Raw genomic sequence first — 19,801 nt, 5'->3', positions numbered from 1 at the left:
AAAACCTTGAAACAAACTGGGAACCTCTGTCAGAAACAATATTCTCAGGAATGCCATGCAACCGAACCACATGCTGAAAGAACAAAGGTACCAAATCAGAGGAGGAAGGCAATTTAGCCAAGGGCACCAGATGGACCATTTTAGAAAAGCGATCACAGACCACCCAAATGACTGACATCTTTTGAGAAACGGGAAGGTCAGAAATGAAATCCATCGAAATATGTGTCCAAGGCCTCTTTGGGACCGGCAAGGGCAAAAGCAACCCACTGGCACGAGAACAGCAGGGCTTAGCCCTAGCACAAATCCCACAGGACTGCACAAAAGTACGTACATCCCGTGACAGAGATGGCCACCAGAAGGATCTAGCCACTAACTCTCTGGTACCAAAGATTCCAGGATGACCAGCCAACACCGAACAATGAAGTTCAGAGATAAGTTTATTAGTCCACCTATCAGGGACGAACAGTTTCTCTGCTGGACAACGATCAGGTTTATTCGCCTGAAATTTTTGCAGCACCCGCCGCAAATCAGGGGAGATGGCAGACACAATGACTCCTTCCTTGAGGATACCCGCTGGCTCAGATAAACCCGGAGAGTCGGGCACAAAACTCCTAGACAGAGCATCCGCCTTCACATTTTTAGAGCCCGGAAGGTACGAAATCACAAAGTCGAAGCGGGCAAAAAATAACGACCAACGGGCCTGTCTAGGATTCAAGCGCTTGGCAGACTCGAGATAAGTCAAGTTCTTATGATCAGTCAATACCACCACGCGATGCTTAGCTCCTTCAAGCCAATGACGCCACTCCTCGAATGCCCACTTCATGGCCAGCAACTCTCGATTGCCCACATCATAATTACGCTCAGCGGGCGAAAACTTCCTGGAAAAGAAAGCACATGGTTTCATCACTGAGCAATCAGAACCTCTCTGTGACAAAACCGCCCCTGCTCCAACCTCAGAAGCATCAACCTCGACCTGGAACGGAAGAGAAACATCTGGCTGACAACACAGGGGCAGAACAAAAACGACGCTTCAACTCCTGAAAAGCTTCCACAGCAGCAGAAGACCAATTAACCAAATCAGCACCCTTCTTGGTCAAATCGGTCAATGGTTTGGCAATGCTAGAAAAATTACAGATGAAGCGACGATAAAAACTAGCAAAGCCCAGGAACTTTTGCAGACTTTTCAGAGATGTCGGCTGAATCCAATCCTGGATGGCTTGGACCTTAACTGGATCCATCTCGATAGTAGAAGGGGTAAAGATGAACCCTAAAAATGAAACTTTCTGCACACCGAAGAGACACTTTGATCCCTTCACAAACAAAGAGTTAGCACGCAGGACCTGAAAAACCATTCTGACCTGCTTCACATGAGACTCCCAATCATCTGAGAAGATCAAAATGTCATCCAAGTAAACAATCAGGAATTTATCCAGATACTCACGGAAGATGCCATGCATAAAAGACTGAAACACAGATGGAGCATTGGCAAGTCCGAACGGCATCACTAGATACTCAAAATGACCCTCGGGCGTATTGAATGCAGTTTTCCATTCATCTCCTTGCCTGATTCTCACCAGATTATACGCACCACGAAGATCTATCTTAGTGAACCAACTAGCCCCCTTAATCCGAGCAAACAAGTCAGATAACAATGGCAAGGGATACTGAAATTTAACAGTGATCTTATTAAGAAGGCGGTAATCAATACACGGTCTCAGCGAACCATCCTTCTTGGCTACAAAGAAGAACCCTGCTCCCAGTGGTGATGACGATGGGCGAATATGTCCCTTCTCCAGGGATTCCTTCACATAACTGCGCATAGCGGCGTGTTCGGGCACGGATAAATTAAATAATCGACCTTTAGGGAATTTACTACCAGGAATCAAATTGATAGCACAATCACAATCCCTATGCGGAGGTAGAGCATCGGACTTGGGCTCTTCAAATACATCCTGATAATCAGACAAGAACTCTGGGACCTCAGAAGGGGTGGATGACGAAAATCGACAAAAATGGAACATCACCATGTACCCCCTGACAACCCCAGCTGGATACCGACATGGAATTCCAATCCAATACTGGATTATGGGTTTGTAGCCATGGCAACCCCAACACGACCACATCATGCAGATTATGCAACACCAGAAAGCGAATAACTTCCTGATGTGCAGGAGCCATGCACATGGTCAGCTGGGCCCAGTATTGAGGTTTATTCTTGGCCAAAGGTGTAGCATCAATTCCTCTCAATGGAATAGGACACCGCAAAGGCTCCAAGAAAAACCCACAACGTTTAGCATAATCCAAATCCATCAGATTCAGGGCAGCGCCCGAATCCACAAACGCCATGACAGAAAACGACGACAAAGAGCATATCAAGGTAATGGACAGAAGGAATTTGGACTGTACAGTACCAATGACGGCAGACCTAGCGGACCGCTTAGTGCGCTTAGGACAATCAGAAATAGCATGAGTGGAATCACCACAGTAGAAACACAGACCATTCAGACGTCTGTATTCCTGCCGTTCAACTCTAGTCATAGTCCTATCGCACTGCATAGGCTCAGGTTTAACCTCAGGCAGTACCGCCAAATGGTGCACAGATTTACGCTCGCGCAAGCGTCGACCGATCTGAATGGCTAAAGACAAAGACTCATTCAAACCAGCAGGCATAGGAAATCCCACCATGACATCCTTAAGAGCCTCAGAGAGACCCTTTCTGAACAAAGCTGCCAGCGCAGATTCATTCCACTGAGTGAGTACTGACCATTTCCTAAATTTCTGACAATATACTTCTATATCATCCTGACCCTGGCACAAAGCCAGCAAATTTTTCTCAGCCTGATCCACTGAATTAGGCTCATCGTACAGCAATCCGAGCGCCAGGAAAAACGCATCGACACTACTCAATGCAGGGTCTCCTGGCGCAAGAGAAAATGCCCAGTCTTGAGGGTCGCCGCGCAAAAAAGAAATAATAATCAAAACCTGTTGAATAGGATTACCAGAAGAATGAGGTTTCAAGGCCAGAAAAAGCTTACAATTATTTTTGAAACTTAGAAACTTAGTTCTGTCTCCAAAAAACAAATCAGGAATAGGAATTCTTGGTTCTAACATAGATTTCTGATCAATAGTATCTTGAATTTTTTGTACATTTATAACGAGATTATCCATTGAAGAACACAGACCCTGAAAATCCATGTCCACACCTGTGTCCAGAATCACCCAAATGTCTAGGGGAAAAAAAAAAAAAGTGAACACAGAGCAGGAAAAAAAAAAAAAAAAAAAAAAAAAATGATGTCAGAACTTTTTCTTTCCCTCTATTGAGAATCATTAGTTTGGCTCCTTGTACTGTTATGTTTGCTAATGACAGGTGTTATGAAGGCAATCCAGAGACACAGTGTGCTTAGCGATCAGAGCGCACACAGTGATCTGACAAATACCCAAAAATACAAGAACGAGCTCTGAGACGTGGAAACTCTGTAGACTGCACACCTGATCCTATCCTAAACACAACTAAAAGCGGCTGTGGATTGCGCCTAACAACTACCTAGGCAACTCGGCACAGCCTAAGAAACTAGCTAGCCTGAAGATAGAAAAATAGGCCTGACTTGCCCCAGAGAAATTCCCCAAAGGAAAAGGCAGCCCCCCACATATAATGACTGTGAGTAAGATGAAAAGACAAAACGTAGGGATGAAATAGATTCAGCAAAGTGGGGCCCGATATTCTAGGACAGAGCGAGGACAGTAAAGCGAACTTTGCAGTCTACAAAAAACCCTAAAGCAAAACCACGCAAAGGGGGCAAAAAAAAAACACCGTGCCGAACTAACGGCACGGCGGTACACCCTTTGCGTCTCAGAGCTTCCAGCAAAACAAAAGACAAGCTGGACAGAAAAAAAGCAACAAAAAAGCAAAAGGCACTTAGCTATACAGAGCAGCAGGTCACAGGAACAATCAGGAGAAGCTCAGATCAACACTGAAACATTGACAAGGAGCAAGGATAGCAGCATCAGGCGGAGTTAAGTAATGAAGTAGTTAACGAGCTCACCAGAACTCCTGAGGGAGGAAGCTCAGAAGCTGCAGTACCACTTGTGACCACAGGAGTGAATTCAGCCACAGAATTCACAACAGAACTCCATATAGAATAATACACTCCTCAGTCCTCCATATAGTATAATACACTCCTCATAGTCCTCCATATAGTATAATATACTCACCATAGTCCTCCATTATGTATAATACACTCCTCATAGTCCTACATATATTAAAATACACTCCTCAGTCCTCCATATGGTATAATACACTCCTCAGTCCTCCATATAGTATAATACACTCCTCAGTCCTCCATATAGTATAATACACTCCTCATAGTGCTCCATAAAGTATAATACACACCTCATAGTGCTCCATATAATGTAATACACTCCTTATAGTGCTCCATATAGTATAATACACTACTCATAGTGCTCCATATAGTATAATACACTCCTCAGTCCTCCATATAGTATAATACCCTCCTTATAGTGCTCCATATAGTATAATACACTGCTCAGTCCTCCATATAGTATAATACACTCCTCATAGTGCTCCATATAGTATAATACACTCCTCATAGTGCTCCATAAAGTATAATACACTCCTCATAGTGCTCCATATAATGTAATACACTCCTTATAGTGCTCCATATAGTGTAATACACTCCTCATAGTGCTCCATATAGTATAATACACTCCTTATAGTGCTCCATATAGTATAATACACTCCTCATAGTGCTCAATATATTAAAATACACTGCTCAGTCCTCCACATAGTATAATACATTCCGCATAGTGATCCATATAGTATAATGCACCACCATAGTCATCCATGTAGTACAATTCACTTCCCATAGTATAATGCACCCCATAGTTCTTCATATAGTATAATGTATTTCCCATAGTCCTTGATACAGGACAATGCAGCCCACATATAGAACAATGCAGCCACCCCCCAACCCCATAGTTCAGGTCCATCTGTCTGAATTCATTGCAGGCAAACCAGAAATCTAAGGTATCCACACATTTCTCACTCCCCAGGAATGTCCGGAAGAGATGGGCACTATCCTGGTCCACCAGTAGTGAGTGGAGCGACTTGGCCCATTGGACCAGTTGGGAATCTGGGGACGCGCTCCCTTACGGCTCCATCAAACCATCCTCATTCCTCCTCGTGTTGCTGGGAAGTGAGAGACTTTGGTCTTTGGCTGGGTAGCTGGCACGGCCTCTATCCTTCCTCACCAGGCATGGGTGGCTGTGGGGCCTCTTCCCCAAAACTGGTGTACTGGTTGGCGAGGAGTCACAAGCGCGGCTTCTCCACTCATGGCTCTGTAATTTGCATTACATGTTGTGAATTCCTCTGTAATCTCCTCTGCATTCTGAAGTCAGCGGAGGATCCTGAGAGTTGTCTTCTCTCTGGAAAAGAAATAAAGTATTGATCTAATCAAGACCAGATCCGCCAACATCAAAAGGAGCAGTAAACAGGCCGCAGCACGCAATACAATGCCAGGGAAAGGGTAGTCAGGGACGGGTGATGACGCCAACATGGAGATGGGGGCTACCTGGGATGGGAGACGACTCCAACATGGGAATGTGGGCACCATGGGACAGGAGACTACCCCAACCTGAGGATGTGAGCTACATGGGACGGGAGATGACTTCAACATGGGTATGGAGGATATATGGGACAGTAGACGACCTTACATGGGAATGGGGGTTAAACGGGATGGGGGACAACTTCAACATGGGAATCGGGGCACTTTGGGACAGGAGACTACACCAATATGATGAGAGCTACATGGATGGGAGATGACCCCACCCTGGGAATGGGTGTTAAACGGGATGGAAGACAACTCCAACATGAGGTTGGGGGCTATATGGGACAGGAGACAACTATGACATGGGAATGGGAGGTACACGGGATGGGACAAGACTCCGAAATGTTGATGTGGCTACATGGGACAGGAGCTGACCCCAACATGGGGGCTACATGAGAGATGATTCCAACATAGGAAAAGGGGTTACACAGGATGGGAGACGTCTCCAACATGGGAATGGGGGCTACATGGGACAGGAGACCACTTCAACCTGTGAATGGGTGCTACACGGTACAGGAGATGGCCCCAACATGGGAATGGGGGCTATATGGGACGGGAGTCACCTCTGACATGAGAATGGGGAGTACACGAGACGGGATAAGACTCCGACATGGAGATGACCCCCAACATGGGAATAGGGCCACACGGGACAGGAGACCACCTCAACATGGAAATGGGGGCTACACGGGACAGATGACCCCAACATGGGAATGGGGGCACCATTGAACAGAAGACTAACCGAACCTGGGGATGTGAGCTATATGGGACAGGAGACAACCCCACATGGAAATGGGGTTAAACGGGATGGGAGACGACTCCAACATGGGAATGGGGGCACCTTGGGACAGGAGACTACACCAATATGGGGATGAGAGCTACATGGGACGGAAGATGACTCCAACATGGGTATGAAGGCTACATGGGACAGGAGGTGACCCTAACATGGGAATGGGTGTTAAACGGGGTGGAAGACAACTCCAACATGGAGGTTGGGTGCTATATGGGACGGGGGACAACTCTGACATGGGAATGGGGGGTACACAGGACGGGACAAGACTCCGAAATGGAGATGGAGCTACACGGGACAGGAGATGACCCCAACATGGGGATGGGGGCTACATGAGATGGGAGATGACTCCAACATGAGAATGGGGGTTATACGGGATGGGATGCTCGCTGTCCTCCATACATCATATAGGATGCCAACTCTCCTCCTTACATCACGTAGGCTGCCTGCTCTTCTCCATACATCATATAGGATGCCCGCTCTCCTCCATACATCATATATATGATGCCCGCTCTCCTCCATACATCATATGTATGATGCCCGCTCTCCTCCATACATCATATGTATGATGCCCGCTCTCCTCCATACATCATATAGGATGCCAACTCCCCCTTACATCATGTAGGATGTCCGCTCTCCTCCATGCATCATATAGGATGCCCGCTATCCTCCACACATCATGTAGGATGCCCGCTCTCCTCCATACATCATGTAGGATGCCCGCTCTCCTCCATACATCATGTAGGATGCCCGCCTCTTCCTTACATCATGTAGGATGCCCGCTTTCCTCCATACATCATATATGATGCTCTCTCCTCCATGCATGATGTAGGATGCCCGCTCTCCTCCATACATCATGTAGGATGCCCACTCTCCTCCATACAAATAGGATGCCCGCTCTCCTCCATACAAATAGGATGCCCGCGCTCCTCCATACATCATATAGGATGCCAACTCTCCGCCTTACATCATGTACTATGCCCGCCTCATCCTTACATCATGTAGGATTCCCGCTCTCCTCGATACATCATATGATTCTTTCTCCTCCATACATCATATAGGATGCCAGCTCTCCTCCTTACATCATGTAGTATGCCCGTTCTCCTCCTTACATCATGTAGGATGCCCGCTCTCCTCCTTACATCATGTAGGATGCCCGCTCTCCTCCTTACATCATATAGGATGCCCACTCTCCTCCATACATCATATAGGATGCCAGCTCTCCTCCTTACATCATGTAGTATGCCCGCTCTCCTCCATACATCATGTAGGATGCTCGCTCTCCTCCTTACATCATATAGGATGCCAACTCTCCTCCTTACATCATGTAGGATTCCCACTCTCCTCCATACACCATGTAGGAGATGATGGGCATCATGCACTTGGCTCACAGCCTGGTGGAGGAGACGATGGGCACCATGCACTTGGCTCACAGCCTGGTGGAGGAGACGATTTGCACCATGCACTTGGATCAGAGCGTGGTGTAGGAGACAATGGGCTCCATGCACTTGGCTCACAGTCTGAAGAAGGAGATGATGGGCACCATGCACTTGGATCAGAGCCTGGGGTGCAGAAGCTACAGGTGCAATCACTGAGTAAAATGTACACACAATTTGGATGCTCGATCTGAGCAGTCACTGGGAGCTGCCGGCTCCAATGGTCATGGTCTTTCTTGTAATGAGTAGAGGGCGGACGTTAAACCCTCATATTGAGGACTGAAGCACAGCTTCATCATAAATACTAGGGAAAAAGAGCTAAAAAGTCCTCATGACCCCTGTTCAGTTACGACCCCTGGCTATGAAAAGGTCATTGAAGTGGGTTATCTGATGGAGAGCAGACACAAAGTCTATAAAAAAGGCTGAGAGGTGATACTTAGCGCCTCTGCCGATAACTCTGCGGAAACACTGGCCGGGAATGGCAGACACCCCGGCTCCGGCGTCCTGTAATGAATATTGTTATTTTGTGGCAGGTGTAGTTCTTCTAATTATGGGAGTAAAGAAGAGACATATTTTTGGCGTCGCTAGGAAGTGGCGAACGTAACACATTGACTTATATCGCTGGGCGGTCTGCTCATAAGGCCTGAATCCGTACTGGGCCGATTGATGACATGCCATGTTTCCGGTCTATGGAAACCTAAACTCATAATAGGAAATATGGCATTACTGTCTCCCGCCTAGGATCTCCAGAGGGGCAGGTATTCAAAGGTTGCAGATATCATAATAGTTTGGGGACCTGAGCAGCATACCATTGAAAAGCCCAATCTGAGGTCACGTAGTGGAGGTATGTGGGACTCATGTGACAAAAGCAGATTCCGACTGGGTGATACCGATCACTGTAGGATTGCACCATTTTCCTAATCAGAATGCTTCCCTCTGCTAAGATCTGCGCCATTTCCTTGACATCAGGTTTAGTACATTTCTTTCGCTACTACTTTTTATGACATGTAATTGTATAGATCGTATGGTTTGTTCTCATTTTGTATATTTTTAGAAACACTGCCTATCTTTCTGCATTAAATATAAAACATTTAATAGCTCTGTTCCTCTTGTTCTGTAAACCGCACCCTAAAGCCATACACTGCCTGTAACGATTGTGCAAACAGCCCATAAACAATTGGTAGTGGCAGCGAGTGGTTCTTCTGTTATTGTGGAGCTGGCACTGACCGTACCGGAGTATATATACATATTCCATTTGTTAAAAATCGGAGGTGTATACACCATACACTCACTATAAGTTGAATGACAGTAACACATGGAGCATACAATACAAAGCAAGATGAAGAGAAATATTATTTTATTAATTCATAGTATACAAGGCAACACATAAATCAGAAAACCATATTAATGACATTATTTAATTCAGATCACAGGTGCACCAAAATATAGTGTAGCACCACAGGCACAGACAATGATGAGGAGCCTATTCCTCAGATAAGTATCTCAATAAAGTGATAGTATAAATAGTAGGAAGAAACAAGTGTAGTGGCAGATTCACCACACAGGGAAACAGTTTACAGTAAAAGTTGTCATGTTAATAATCATCCAAGTAGTATCCCTTGTAATGGTGAAATTAATCATACCATTAAATGGTTCTTACCCATATTCATGTCTGTGGTGTCTCACACGCGCCCCAACACGCGTTTCGCATTGGCTTCCTCAGGGGGCCCCTAACATCCAGGTCTAGACGGCAGCAGTGAGGGGGATTTCTTGCACCCTGCCGTGCTGGGTCTGCCGGAGACCCCCCAATCCCACGCTCTGAGCAGCAGGTAGCCCCCCACAGCTGCATGTCAGGTATCGGCAGTGTGTGCTGAGACTGCAGATGAGGTCCATTGTGGGGTACAGAGAGGCTTTATACTTTGGGAAATCACAGCATCTCCCAGAATGCACTGCAGACAGAGGTGCCACATACAGACAGTCTGAGTGCAGCTCTGAATGTGAATGGAGGGGCAGTGGGAGCCTCCTAAGTCACATCTCACAAAGTTCAGTACCAGGGGAAGCCAGCGGAGGGCAGGACTGAGACAGGGAGGCCACAGATGAGAGTGGAGTCCACAGGAACAAGAATGACATCACCCTCGTGGATTCGGCACCATTATCAGTCCCAAACAATGGCGCCTCTAGAGGCCGGATGTGGAATACCGCCATGCAGTGTGCACTATGTATGTATGGTTCCCAACATCGGAGGATCCGGAACATTTTTAGACTTTCCAATCTTATCATTGTGAAGATCTGCGTTTACCTCACAGTCTCAACTGGAACAATGTAACGAAGCCTCAGCTCCGTTCCGTCCTGTGTGCTCTGCTGGGCGAAGTCATCATTTACTCATCAGCTTAATCGCTAAAGGAGTGACAGATATGCAGCCACGTGAAGGGGAGGGTGCAGGGGTCCGCTCACGCGGTCGTGGTGTCACGGGGAGGTGCAGAGTCTCGGGGAGGGGCACGCTCACGTGGTGTCACAGGTGGGTGCAGTCATGGGGAGGGGCATGCTCTCGTGGTGTCACGGGGAGGGGCACGCTCACGTGGTGTCACGGGGAGGGGCACGCTCACGTGGTGTCACGGGGAGGGGCACGCTCACGTGGTGTCACGGGGAGGGGCACGCTCACGTGGTGTCACGGGGAGGGGCACGCTCACGTGGTGTCACGGGGAGGGGCACGCTCACGTGGTGTCACGGGGAGGGGCACGTTCACGTGGTGTCACGGGGAGGGGCACGTTCACGTGGTGTCACGGGGAGGGGGCACGCTCACGTGGTCTGAAATTTTGGAATGAACAAAATTAGTTTGGTAGGTTGAGAGTGGCTGCCTCATCGGTTATGCTGCACCTGTGTAGTCTCCATCTTAACCACATGGGTCCACTGCATCCTGGTAGTGCATTTGTTTAGAGGCCTAGGCAGGTAAGCATGTCTGCCTTGTTTTGCCGTTTTGTCGAATGAACAAACGAGAAACAAAAAGGTATAAAATAAAAGTTTAATGTGAGATAAAAGAATCATATAAATATAGAAAATATGGGGGGAGGGCGCAGCCCAGGGTCATGGGGCACAGGCCGGGTGCGGCAGAAGGGACGCTGCCTTTGTGCGGAGGGAAGGGGGCACAGCCCGGTGTGGAGGACCAGTGCTGCCGCAGTGCTGCCTTTGCGCAGGGAGGTGGCGACCCTGGGGGTCACCAATAAAAAACTCCTCATGACGGTACACTTTACTACAGCTGGGTGGCGCTCACTGCATGGGGGCGGAGTCCACTTCTGGTGCCAACGCCTCCAGGACGCGGGAATCACAACCTGCAGAGAGGGAGACGTCCATTAGTGCAGTCATCATTGTACCCCCCATCCACAGGGTTGGGCCCCATAGACTGACCGCTTATTGGGAGTGTGGGGGAGAGGCGCTGACACCTCCCATCTGACATTCTTACAGGGGTCTTCCACCGGTAGTCATCTGTGAGGGGCCCTAGGGTCCTTCCCTGCCTCTGTGATGGGAGAGTTTCTCGGGGATTTGTCCCCTTAAGGCTTTTGGTCCTTATCTTGAGTGTCTGTTGGACCCCCATGACTAGATACAGAGCTGAGTGAGGGTCTGTCACAATGTGTCAGTGCATGGACCTGTACCAGTCCTGGAAGTGGTGATGACCTAAGAACATTTCCATTCACCGACAGCAAACACCGTGCGGAGAGGAGCAAAGGCAAGAAGAGAGAGGCGAGAACGTTTGCGCCAAAGTGTGCGACTGCTCCTCGGCGGAGAAAAAAGTCCGCGGCTGCCCTCAGTGGAGAACACAGTGTGCAGCTGCCCCCAGCGGAAAACAAAGTGCGCGGCTGCTCCATGGCAGACAATAAAGCGTACGGCCGCTCCTCGGGGGAGAACAAAGCAGGCGGCCGCTCCTCGGGGGAGAACAAAGCGCGCGGCCGTTCCTCGGGGGAGAACAAAGCACGCGGCCGCTCCTCGGGGGAGAACAAAGCACGCGGCCGCTCCTCGGGGGAGAACAAAGCAGGCGGCCGCTCCTCGGGGGAGAACAAAGCGCGCAGCCGCTCCTCGGGGGAGAACAAAGTGCGTGGCCGCTCCTCGGGGGAGAACAAAGCGTGCAGCCACTCCTCGGGGGAGAACAAAGCGTGCGGCTGCCCCAACGGAGAACAAAGTGCGCGGCCGCTCCTCGGTGGAGAACAAAGTGAGAGGCCGCTCCTCAGCGGAGAACAATGTGTGCGCCTGCTCCTCGGTGGAGAACAAAGTGCGCGGCTGCCCACGGCGGAGACTGATACACTTAGGCGCTGCCACCACTCCTCCACTTACCGTCTGCCTTGATGTAAGGAGAGATCGTCCTGCAGCACCTGCGCCCTCTTCTGGAGGAAGGTCACCTGTGTCGGGGAGAACCGAAAAACCACATTAATGATAGGATGGGGACTGTACCGAGGAAAAATAGTCTGCATGGGGATGAGCAGGAGGTGATCCCACCCGGAGGACGGTAGGGAACAGGAGGGGGATCCGCACGGGGGACGGTGGGGAGCAGGAGGGGGATCCGCGCAGGGAACGGTGGGGGATCCGCGTGTGGGATGGTGGGGGGGGAGGTCCGCACAGGGGATGGCTGGGAGCAGGAGGGGGATCCGCACAGGGAAACGGCAGGGAGCAGGAGGGGGATCCGCACGGGGGATGGTGGAGGGCAGGAGGGAGATCCGCACAGGGGACGGAGGGCAGCAGGAGGGGGATACGCATAGAGGATGGCGGGGATTTATGTCTAGTTACCTGGCATTTCAGAGAGGTGATGGTGTCCTCCAGCTCGTGGCGCAGAGCTGACGGCATCAGGCCACGGATCTTCAGCTCGTACTCCTGACGGATGTGAGTGATCTGTGAGGGAAATGGTGGACAGGTGAGTGCACTGGGAGGAAACTGTCAGCATGGCCGTCATTGTAGTGTCAGCGCCTCCTCTGGTCACTGTCTACAACACAAGGGACGGCCCCGAGACTGAGGAAGGAAAAATGAGACCCCCACTGTACGTGACTATAATGGTGCGTTCCAGGAGTATCGGAACAGACAAGACACGGTGGAATCTCCCACGGAGCCGGATGTGGGGGTGGCTCATCTGGTCATCAGGTGTCCAGAAGGTGAAAGCGGCCAGGAGCGAGCAGAGGATGAGGATCCTCTCACAAAACATCTGATGGGGGATGATCCGAAGACACAGACAGGGATACACACCCACACAGCGCAGGGACAGGTATGGCTGCGCCTGTCTACCAGCATATCCATGTGCCATGCAGCTCCGGAGGTGACTGGAGGAAAAGACACGATGCAACAGCAGAATAGCAAGTGCAGCTCTGGAGGTGACTGGAGGATAAGACACGATGTAACAGCAGAACAGCAAGTGCAGCTCTGGAGGTGACTGGAGGATAAGACACGATGTAACAGCAGAATAGTGAGTGCAGCGCTGGAGGTGACTGGAGGATAAGACACGATGTAACAGCAGAATAGTGAGTGCAGCTCTGGAGGTGACTGGAGGATAAGACACGATATAACAGCAGAATAGTGAGTGCAGCTCTGGAGGTGACTGGAAGAGAATCTGGAGCTCTGGAGATGTAACAAGAGAATAGTGACTGCAGCTTTGGAGGTGACTGGAAGATGATGTGACGCTACCCCAACAGCTGGCGCTGATTGTATGGGGTCGGGGCGGCTGGCGCCGATTGTATGGGAACGAGGCGGCTGGCGCCGATTGTGCGGGGGACAGGGCGGCTGGCGCCGATTGTATGGTGGATGTAGCGGTGGGTGCTGACTAAGTGGGGGATGGGCCGAGCTCCGGAGAAAAGAGGAGCAATAATGGAAAGTGGCGCAGAACACGTCTGAGGATGAGGCAGAGCGGGATGAGCTGTGCCAGGTACATGACATGAACTCCACCTGCCGCCCGGTGACCAGTCCCAGCAGAGCGTCCACTTAAGGGAGCGGACAGTACGAGCTTGGCTAAAATACAAGAGATGAGAGTGTGAACAGGCACCAGTGAGAGACACGAGGAAAGTCTGACAACCGGTGCAGCAGCGTTCCTGACAACCCTGGGAATGCTCCCGACTGCTGTGTGTCTATCGAAGTTTAGTCTGGATGTGATCACCCCTTGCTGGCCGCTGGGATGATGGCGATGTGACAGTGGTCGTCCTGCGTTCCTCACCTGCTCCTGCAGCTCCAGCTCCTTGTCCTGAAGTCTCTTCTCCAATAACCGGAGACGCACGCAGTAACCGCTGCCCTCGTCCTGCAGGAGCTGCAACACAGCCAAACGAGACATGAAACAACCGGCGGCGAGACATGCAACAACCGGAGGCGCAACAACCAGCGGTGAGACACACAACAACCGGCAGTGGGAGGCGCAACAACCGCCGGTGAGACACGCAACAACTGGCGGCGGGAGGCACAACAACCAGCGGTGAGACATGCAACAACCGGCAGTGGGAGGCGCAGCAACCGCCGGTGAGACATGCAACAACCGGTGGCGGGAGGCGCAACAACCAGCGGTGAGACACGCAACAACCGGTGGCGGGAGGTGCAACAATCGCCGGTGAGACATTCAAAAACCGGCGGCATGACACGCAACAATTGACCACAAGATGCACAACAACTGACTGCGAGACATGTAACTGACTGTGAGATACCCAACAACCACCAACTGTGAGACCCCTAAAAACCAATAATGTGTCCGGTAATAACCAAAATATTGAACCAATCAAGAGCGATCCGGGGTCTCTGCTTGATGACGGGCAGGGGGCACACAGTGACAGCGTATCAGCCCTAGGACTTGCGCAAGGGCCGTACTGTCACCTAAGAGTACACCCCTACTGTCACTGCTGTGATGTCACCTTATGAGACTCTCCGGGGGTCTCCGGGCCCCTCCTGGTGAAGGCTGAGCATCCTGCACCACCTGGTTATAAGCGGAGCCATATGGTGCCTTCTTACACATGGCGGCCACATCATACAGATCTGAGAAGTGGGGGTCCGCAGAAGGGCCGGCTGCAGGGAAAGGCTGGGGGGGGGGGGGGTCAGCGGTGTGAACACAAGCTTGAGCAGGTGACCCGACCACTGCGGACCCTCCACTTTCTCCTCCAATGGTGTCCCCGCCGGCTGCACATTATTCCACAGGATGACACCCCTGTTGACACCTCTTGTCGTCAGGAGGACCCCGCACATCACAGATCTTGGCTTAGACTCCTGTCAGCACAGCGTTAGAGTATGATCTAAGCTCCCTCAGGGTGAGAGGATGAGTGTGGCTCCTCCACTGATTGGTTGTTGGTTTTAATTGTATGACTGTTCTTTTACATAGGTTGTTTTTATGTCATCTGTGCCAATATCTGCTTATTCCACCCTGTACAGTGGATCTCTGTAGCATTCTGTCACTCAGCTTTCATCCATGAGCTTTATAGACATTTCCCAGCAGGTTGTTTCCCTCCTAAAATGGACTCGCCTTATTATTCCCATTTACCTCTGACACAGATCTGTTATTCCCCAGCGATACGCAGCGCATACATTCCACTTTCCTACGTCACTTCTTTCTTATATTTTATTATTTTTTAGGTATCACCTTGGTTTCTTTATTTATAATTTTTCCCATCTGTATTTATGGGTCGGAGCGGCTTACTTGCACGGACATTGGATTTGCACTACGCATGTGTTTTTTGGCTGTGCTTGTCGCGGTACGTTGGCCCATATGTTCTTTGCACGGACACTGACATTTTCTGGATGTTCCTTCATGCACTTTGTGTTACCACTGTGTCATTTGATTGTGTGCCGCAGCGCTGTGCTCCACTCCCCTCTCATTAATATTCATTCATCGCTTTAATGCCTCCTTATAACGTCTTAATCAGGCGGTCCTGTAACCTGACCTTCTCTCCGTCACCCAGAAGTGATTCGCTATTCTGGATCACATGGTCCCATCACCTGCCCTTCTCTCCGTCACCCAGTGATTCGCTATTCTGGATCACATGGTCCCGTCACCTGCCCTTCTTGGTCACCCAGTGATTTGCTATTCTGGATCACATGGTCCCGTCACCTGCCCTTCTCGGTCACCCAGTGATTTGCTATTCTGGATCACATGGTCCCATCACCTGCCCTTCTCTCCGTCACCCAGAAGTGATTCGCTATTCTGGATCACGCGGTCCCGTCACCTGACCTTCTCTGTCACCCAGAAGTGATTCGCTATTCTGGATCACATGGTCCTGTCACCTGACCTTCTCTGTCACCCAGAAGTGATTCGCTATTCTGGATCACGCGGTCCCGTCACCTGACCTTCTCTGTCACCCAGAAGTGATTCGCTATTCTGGATCACGCGGTCCCATCACCTGACCTTCTCTGTCACCCAGAAGTGATTCACTATTCTGGATCACGCGGTCCCGTCACCTGACCTTCTCTGTCACCCAGAAGTGATTCGCTATTCTGGATCACATGGTCCTGTCAGCTGACTTCCTCTCTCTCCGTCACCCGGAAGGGACTGAAGCGTTCCAGAGGATGTTGTTCCTCGCTGCATTCTGGGGTATCTATGATGCGGAGCTACTTGTTCCTATCTTATGCTTCCCTTTCCAGGAAGGGAGTAATGCAAGACTGTGAAATATCCTCAATTATTAACAGACACAGTGCGGCTCTATCATTGGCAAATGACTAAATAAACAGCCACCCCTCCAGCTACCAACAAGCCCTGGATGAAGCCTTCCATAGCGAAACACGCGTCAGGGGTGGTGGGTCCCTGGCTCTTGGCTTTACTGGTACCTACTGCGACGAGTACACTGTGGTTTTGATCAGAAGTTCCTACGCACGGTTTGCTTACTCTATATCTGCTCTGTTTTGGGTGTGGGCCGCGCTCTATCCACATTTAGTTAATACATATCTCACTTTCTTATAATGGTTAGTATGTTATTGTTTAGACTTGATGGTGCACAGGTTCTCTCTATAGACTGAGCATTTAGATTACACTTTGATGGTCTTTTCTTATGTACACCTATTATTGTTATGTTATCCATACATTACCATCTGCACTTGTATCTCGTGTAATTACACTGTGCATTCCTCTATACCTACTATATGCTTTTATTTCGAGCCATACCCACCCCTTCTTTTCCTGTACTTGTCCCTTCCCGTAAATTGGGTTTTTCATATCTTTATAACCCTTGTGATGTTTTATATTTATCATAATAAAAATTTGCCATTTTAACCTTGGTCCCCCCCAAAAAAATTGCTGTGCCTTTGGTCTCCACGGATAGGTCACGTATCAGCTCCTTAGAAACGTTCACCTAGAAGTATAACTGAAGCAGAGGCAGAATTTCTCTGCTGCCTGTCATGTAGATGCTACAGCTATGTCAGCACAGAATATGAACCCAACTCCCTCAGGTCACTAGGGTGTGAATGGATCTGAAATGAGTCCAGAGGAAGATCTCTACTCTAGGCACTCAATGTTTTGTGCAGAAAAGACCACAGCCACCATCCAAACCCCTACGCTCCTCCTTTCCTTTTGTGTTGATGTATCCATGAAGCAGGGAGCTCAGGATGAGTGGGGCGATGTGTCGCTCCCCTAGTGACACAGTCTGTGATTATCATCAGTGTGTAGAGCCAACACTGCAGTCCCTGCTGAGCTCAGACGGGGGGCTGACCACCGCGGTCAGCGCCTGGTATCCCTGACATGTGTGAATGGTGGCTCGGAGCCGCGCTGTAGTCATCCCGAAGGAGGGGCGACAACTGCAGACTGCGAGGAACTGTAGAGCGCCATCAGACGGTTGTGTCTCCTCTGCGGCAGGTCAGGCGAGGAACCTGTGGAATGGCGCCTTCATAGATCCAGTGCAGTCGCCATCACCTGCTCCTCCGGTCAGGAGCCCGGCCTGTTGGGAGTGCGGCTGCCAGTCAGATCAGGAAGCACTCGAGGGGCACAAACTTATCCAGCGGACTGTGCTGGCAGCGGATAGTCCTACAGTTCAGCTGACGGCTGCGGACATGACAAGGGCTCATCAGCACAGCACAAAACAGCCGGCAGAGGACGGGCAAGATGGGCCACGGGCTGCCATGTCCAACCTCCTCCGTCCAATCTGCTCCGTGCAGTCACACAGCAACAAGAAGGTGGTCGTACGGCAACAAGAAGGTGGTCGTACGGCAACAAGAAGGTGGTCGTACGGCAATAAAGAAACAGACTGCCCCTCCGCCTACCACCTCCTCCCATCAGACTGCCCTCCGCCCGCCACCTCCATTCGCCACCTCCTCCCCTTCGCCCACCACCTCCGCCCCTCAGACCGCCACCTCCACCCCTCAGACCGCCCCTCCCGCAGACTATTGCACAGTGCTGCAGAGGTTTTGCTCGCAGCTTTACCTTCATCGCCTTCTCGTTCTCTCTCGTCATTTTCTTTTTGTCATCCTCGTGGCTTTTCACCGCCTCCTGGAGTCTCCTGTCGGCAGCGAGTCGTTGGCGGTCACTCTCCTCCTGCAGGGAGGCGATGGTCGTCTGGAGGTCACTGACCACCTGGAAGGAAAGCAGAGAAATGTGAGCGACGTCCAGAAGTGAACACCTCAGATCAGCCATGTACACAGCTACAGAACCGCCTGCCCCACCAGTGTCAGTCCTCACTGCTGACCTGAATCATGGTCATGAACCAGAAGGCTCAGGATGAACACAGCAAGAGAGCGTGCCCAGTCAGAGGAGAGAAGCAGGGCATTGTGGGAGGACTGAACACAAAACAGTTACATTTCTCCTTGTGTCACACCATGTGCTGCAATCACATCGTGTCTTATCCTCCAGTCACCTCCAGAGCTGCAGTCACTATTCTGCTGTTATATCGTGTCTCATTCTCCACAATCAAAGAACATGTGTGGGGCTCCCCGTTACAGCCGGTACACAGGCAGGGGCTCCCCGTTACAGCCGGTACACAGGCAGGGGCTCCCCGTTACAGCCGGTACACAGGCAGGGGCTCCCCGTTACAGCCGGTACACAGTCAGATAACCAGATAGACTGTAATAAGCACGTTGTGCTGCTGTAGTTTTTCCCTGATAGATGATTATCTCTAGATTGACACAATGTAACAAATCTTCAGCTGTGAGATGTATGTGGTCAGGGTGAGTATTCCTGCTGGTAGATGTACACAGGAAAGTTTCCATCCACTGACAGGCAGCAAAGATGGCTGTGTCTTGCACGGTGAGGACGCGGTGCCGTACCTGTGTGCTGCTCGCCAGCTTCTCACTGTATTCCTTCTCCATTTGGAGCATTCTGCTTCCAGCCTGAAAGAGAAACTGCAGAGATCAGGAGACGCGACAGATCAGGGGGCAGAGACGCGAGAGAGACAGGGGGCAGAGACGCGAGAGAGACAGGGGGCAGAGACGCGAGAGAGACAGGGGGCAGAGACGCGAGAGAGACAGGGGGCAGAGACGCGAGAGAGACAGGGGGCAGAGACGCGAGAGAGACACGGGGCAGAGACGCGAGAGAGACACGGGGCAGAGACGCGAGAGAGACACGGGGGCAGAGACGCGAGAGAGACACGGGGGCAGAGACGCGAGAGAGACCGGGGGCAGAGACGCGAGAGAGACCGGGGGCAGAGACGCGAGAGAGACAGGGGGCAGAGACGCGAGAGAGACAGGGGGCAGAGACGCGAGAGAGACAGGGGGCAGAGACGCGAGAGAGACACGGGGGCAGAGAGGCGAGAGAGACACGGGGGCAGAGACGCGAGAGAGACACGGGGGCAGAGACGCGAGAGAGACACGGGGGCAGAGACGCGAGATAGACACGGGGGCAGAGACGCGAGAGAGACACGGGGCAGAGACGCGAGAGACACGGGGTCAGAGACGCGAGAGAGACCGGGGGCAGAGACGCGAGAGAGACGGGGGGGCAGAGACGCGAAAGAGACGGGGGCAGATACGCGAGAGAGACAGGGGGCAGAGATGCAGGGAGTCCCACCTCTAAGCCTGGCATCTGGTCAGAGCGC

General features: G+C 50.9%; 1 protein-coding gene across 5 annotated transcripts in view; it reads right to left on the bottom strand.

Annotated features, from left to right (window-relative positions):
• Positions 1-5,272: 5,272 nt before the first annotated feature.
• Positions 5,273-19,801, bottom strand: part of CEP112 (centrosomal protein 112) — a 44,457-nt gene continuing 29,928 nt past the window's right edge. For 2 of the 5 annotated variants that reach the window (XM_069749182.1, XM_069749186.1), the window contains 6 exons: positions 19,038-19,100; positions 18,199-18,348; positions 14,032-14,121; positions 12,624-12,725; positions 12,174-12,238; positions 5,273-5,442 (listed from right to left, as the gene is read on the bottom strand). In XM_069749182.1, the coding sequence (XP_069605283.1) occupies positions 5,412-5,442; positions 12,174-12,238; positions 12,624-12,725; positions 14,032-14,121; positions 18,199-18,348; positions 19,038-19,100 (501 nt within the window). In that variant the 3' untranslated portion in view covers positions 5,273-5,411. Of the gene's footprint in view, positions 5,443-10,855; positions 11,177-12,033; positions 12,239-12,623; positions 12,726-14,031; positions 14,122-18,198; positions 18,349-19,037; positions 19,101-19,801 lie in introns of those variants that run through there. The other 3 variants (XM_069749183.1, XM_069749185.1, XM_069749187.1) reach the window with 3 other exon arrangements.

The sequence above is a fragment of the Ranitomeya imitator genome, chromosome 2 (genome assembly GCF_032444005.1).
Source record: "Ranitomeya imitator isolate aRanImi1 chromosome 2, aRanImi1.pri, whole genome shotgun sequence".
NCBI lineage: Eukaryota > Metazoa > Chordata > Amphibia > Anura > Dendrobatidae > Ranitomeya > Ranitomeya imitator.
Note: the sequence above shows the minus strand (reverse complement) of the source record. Positions and strands in the feature narration are given on the sequence as shown.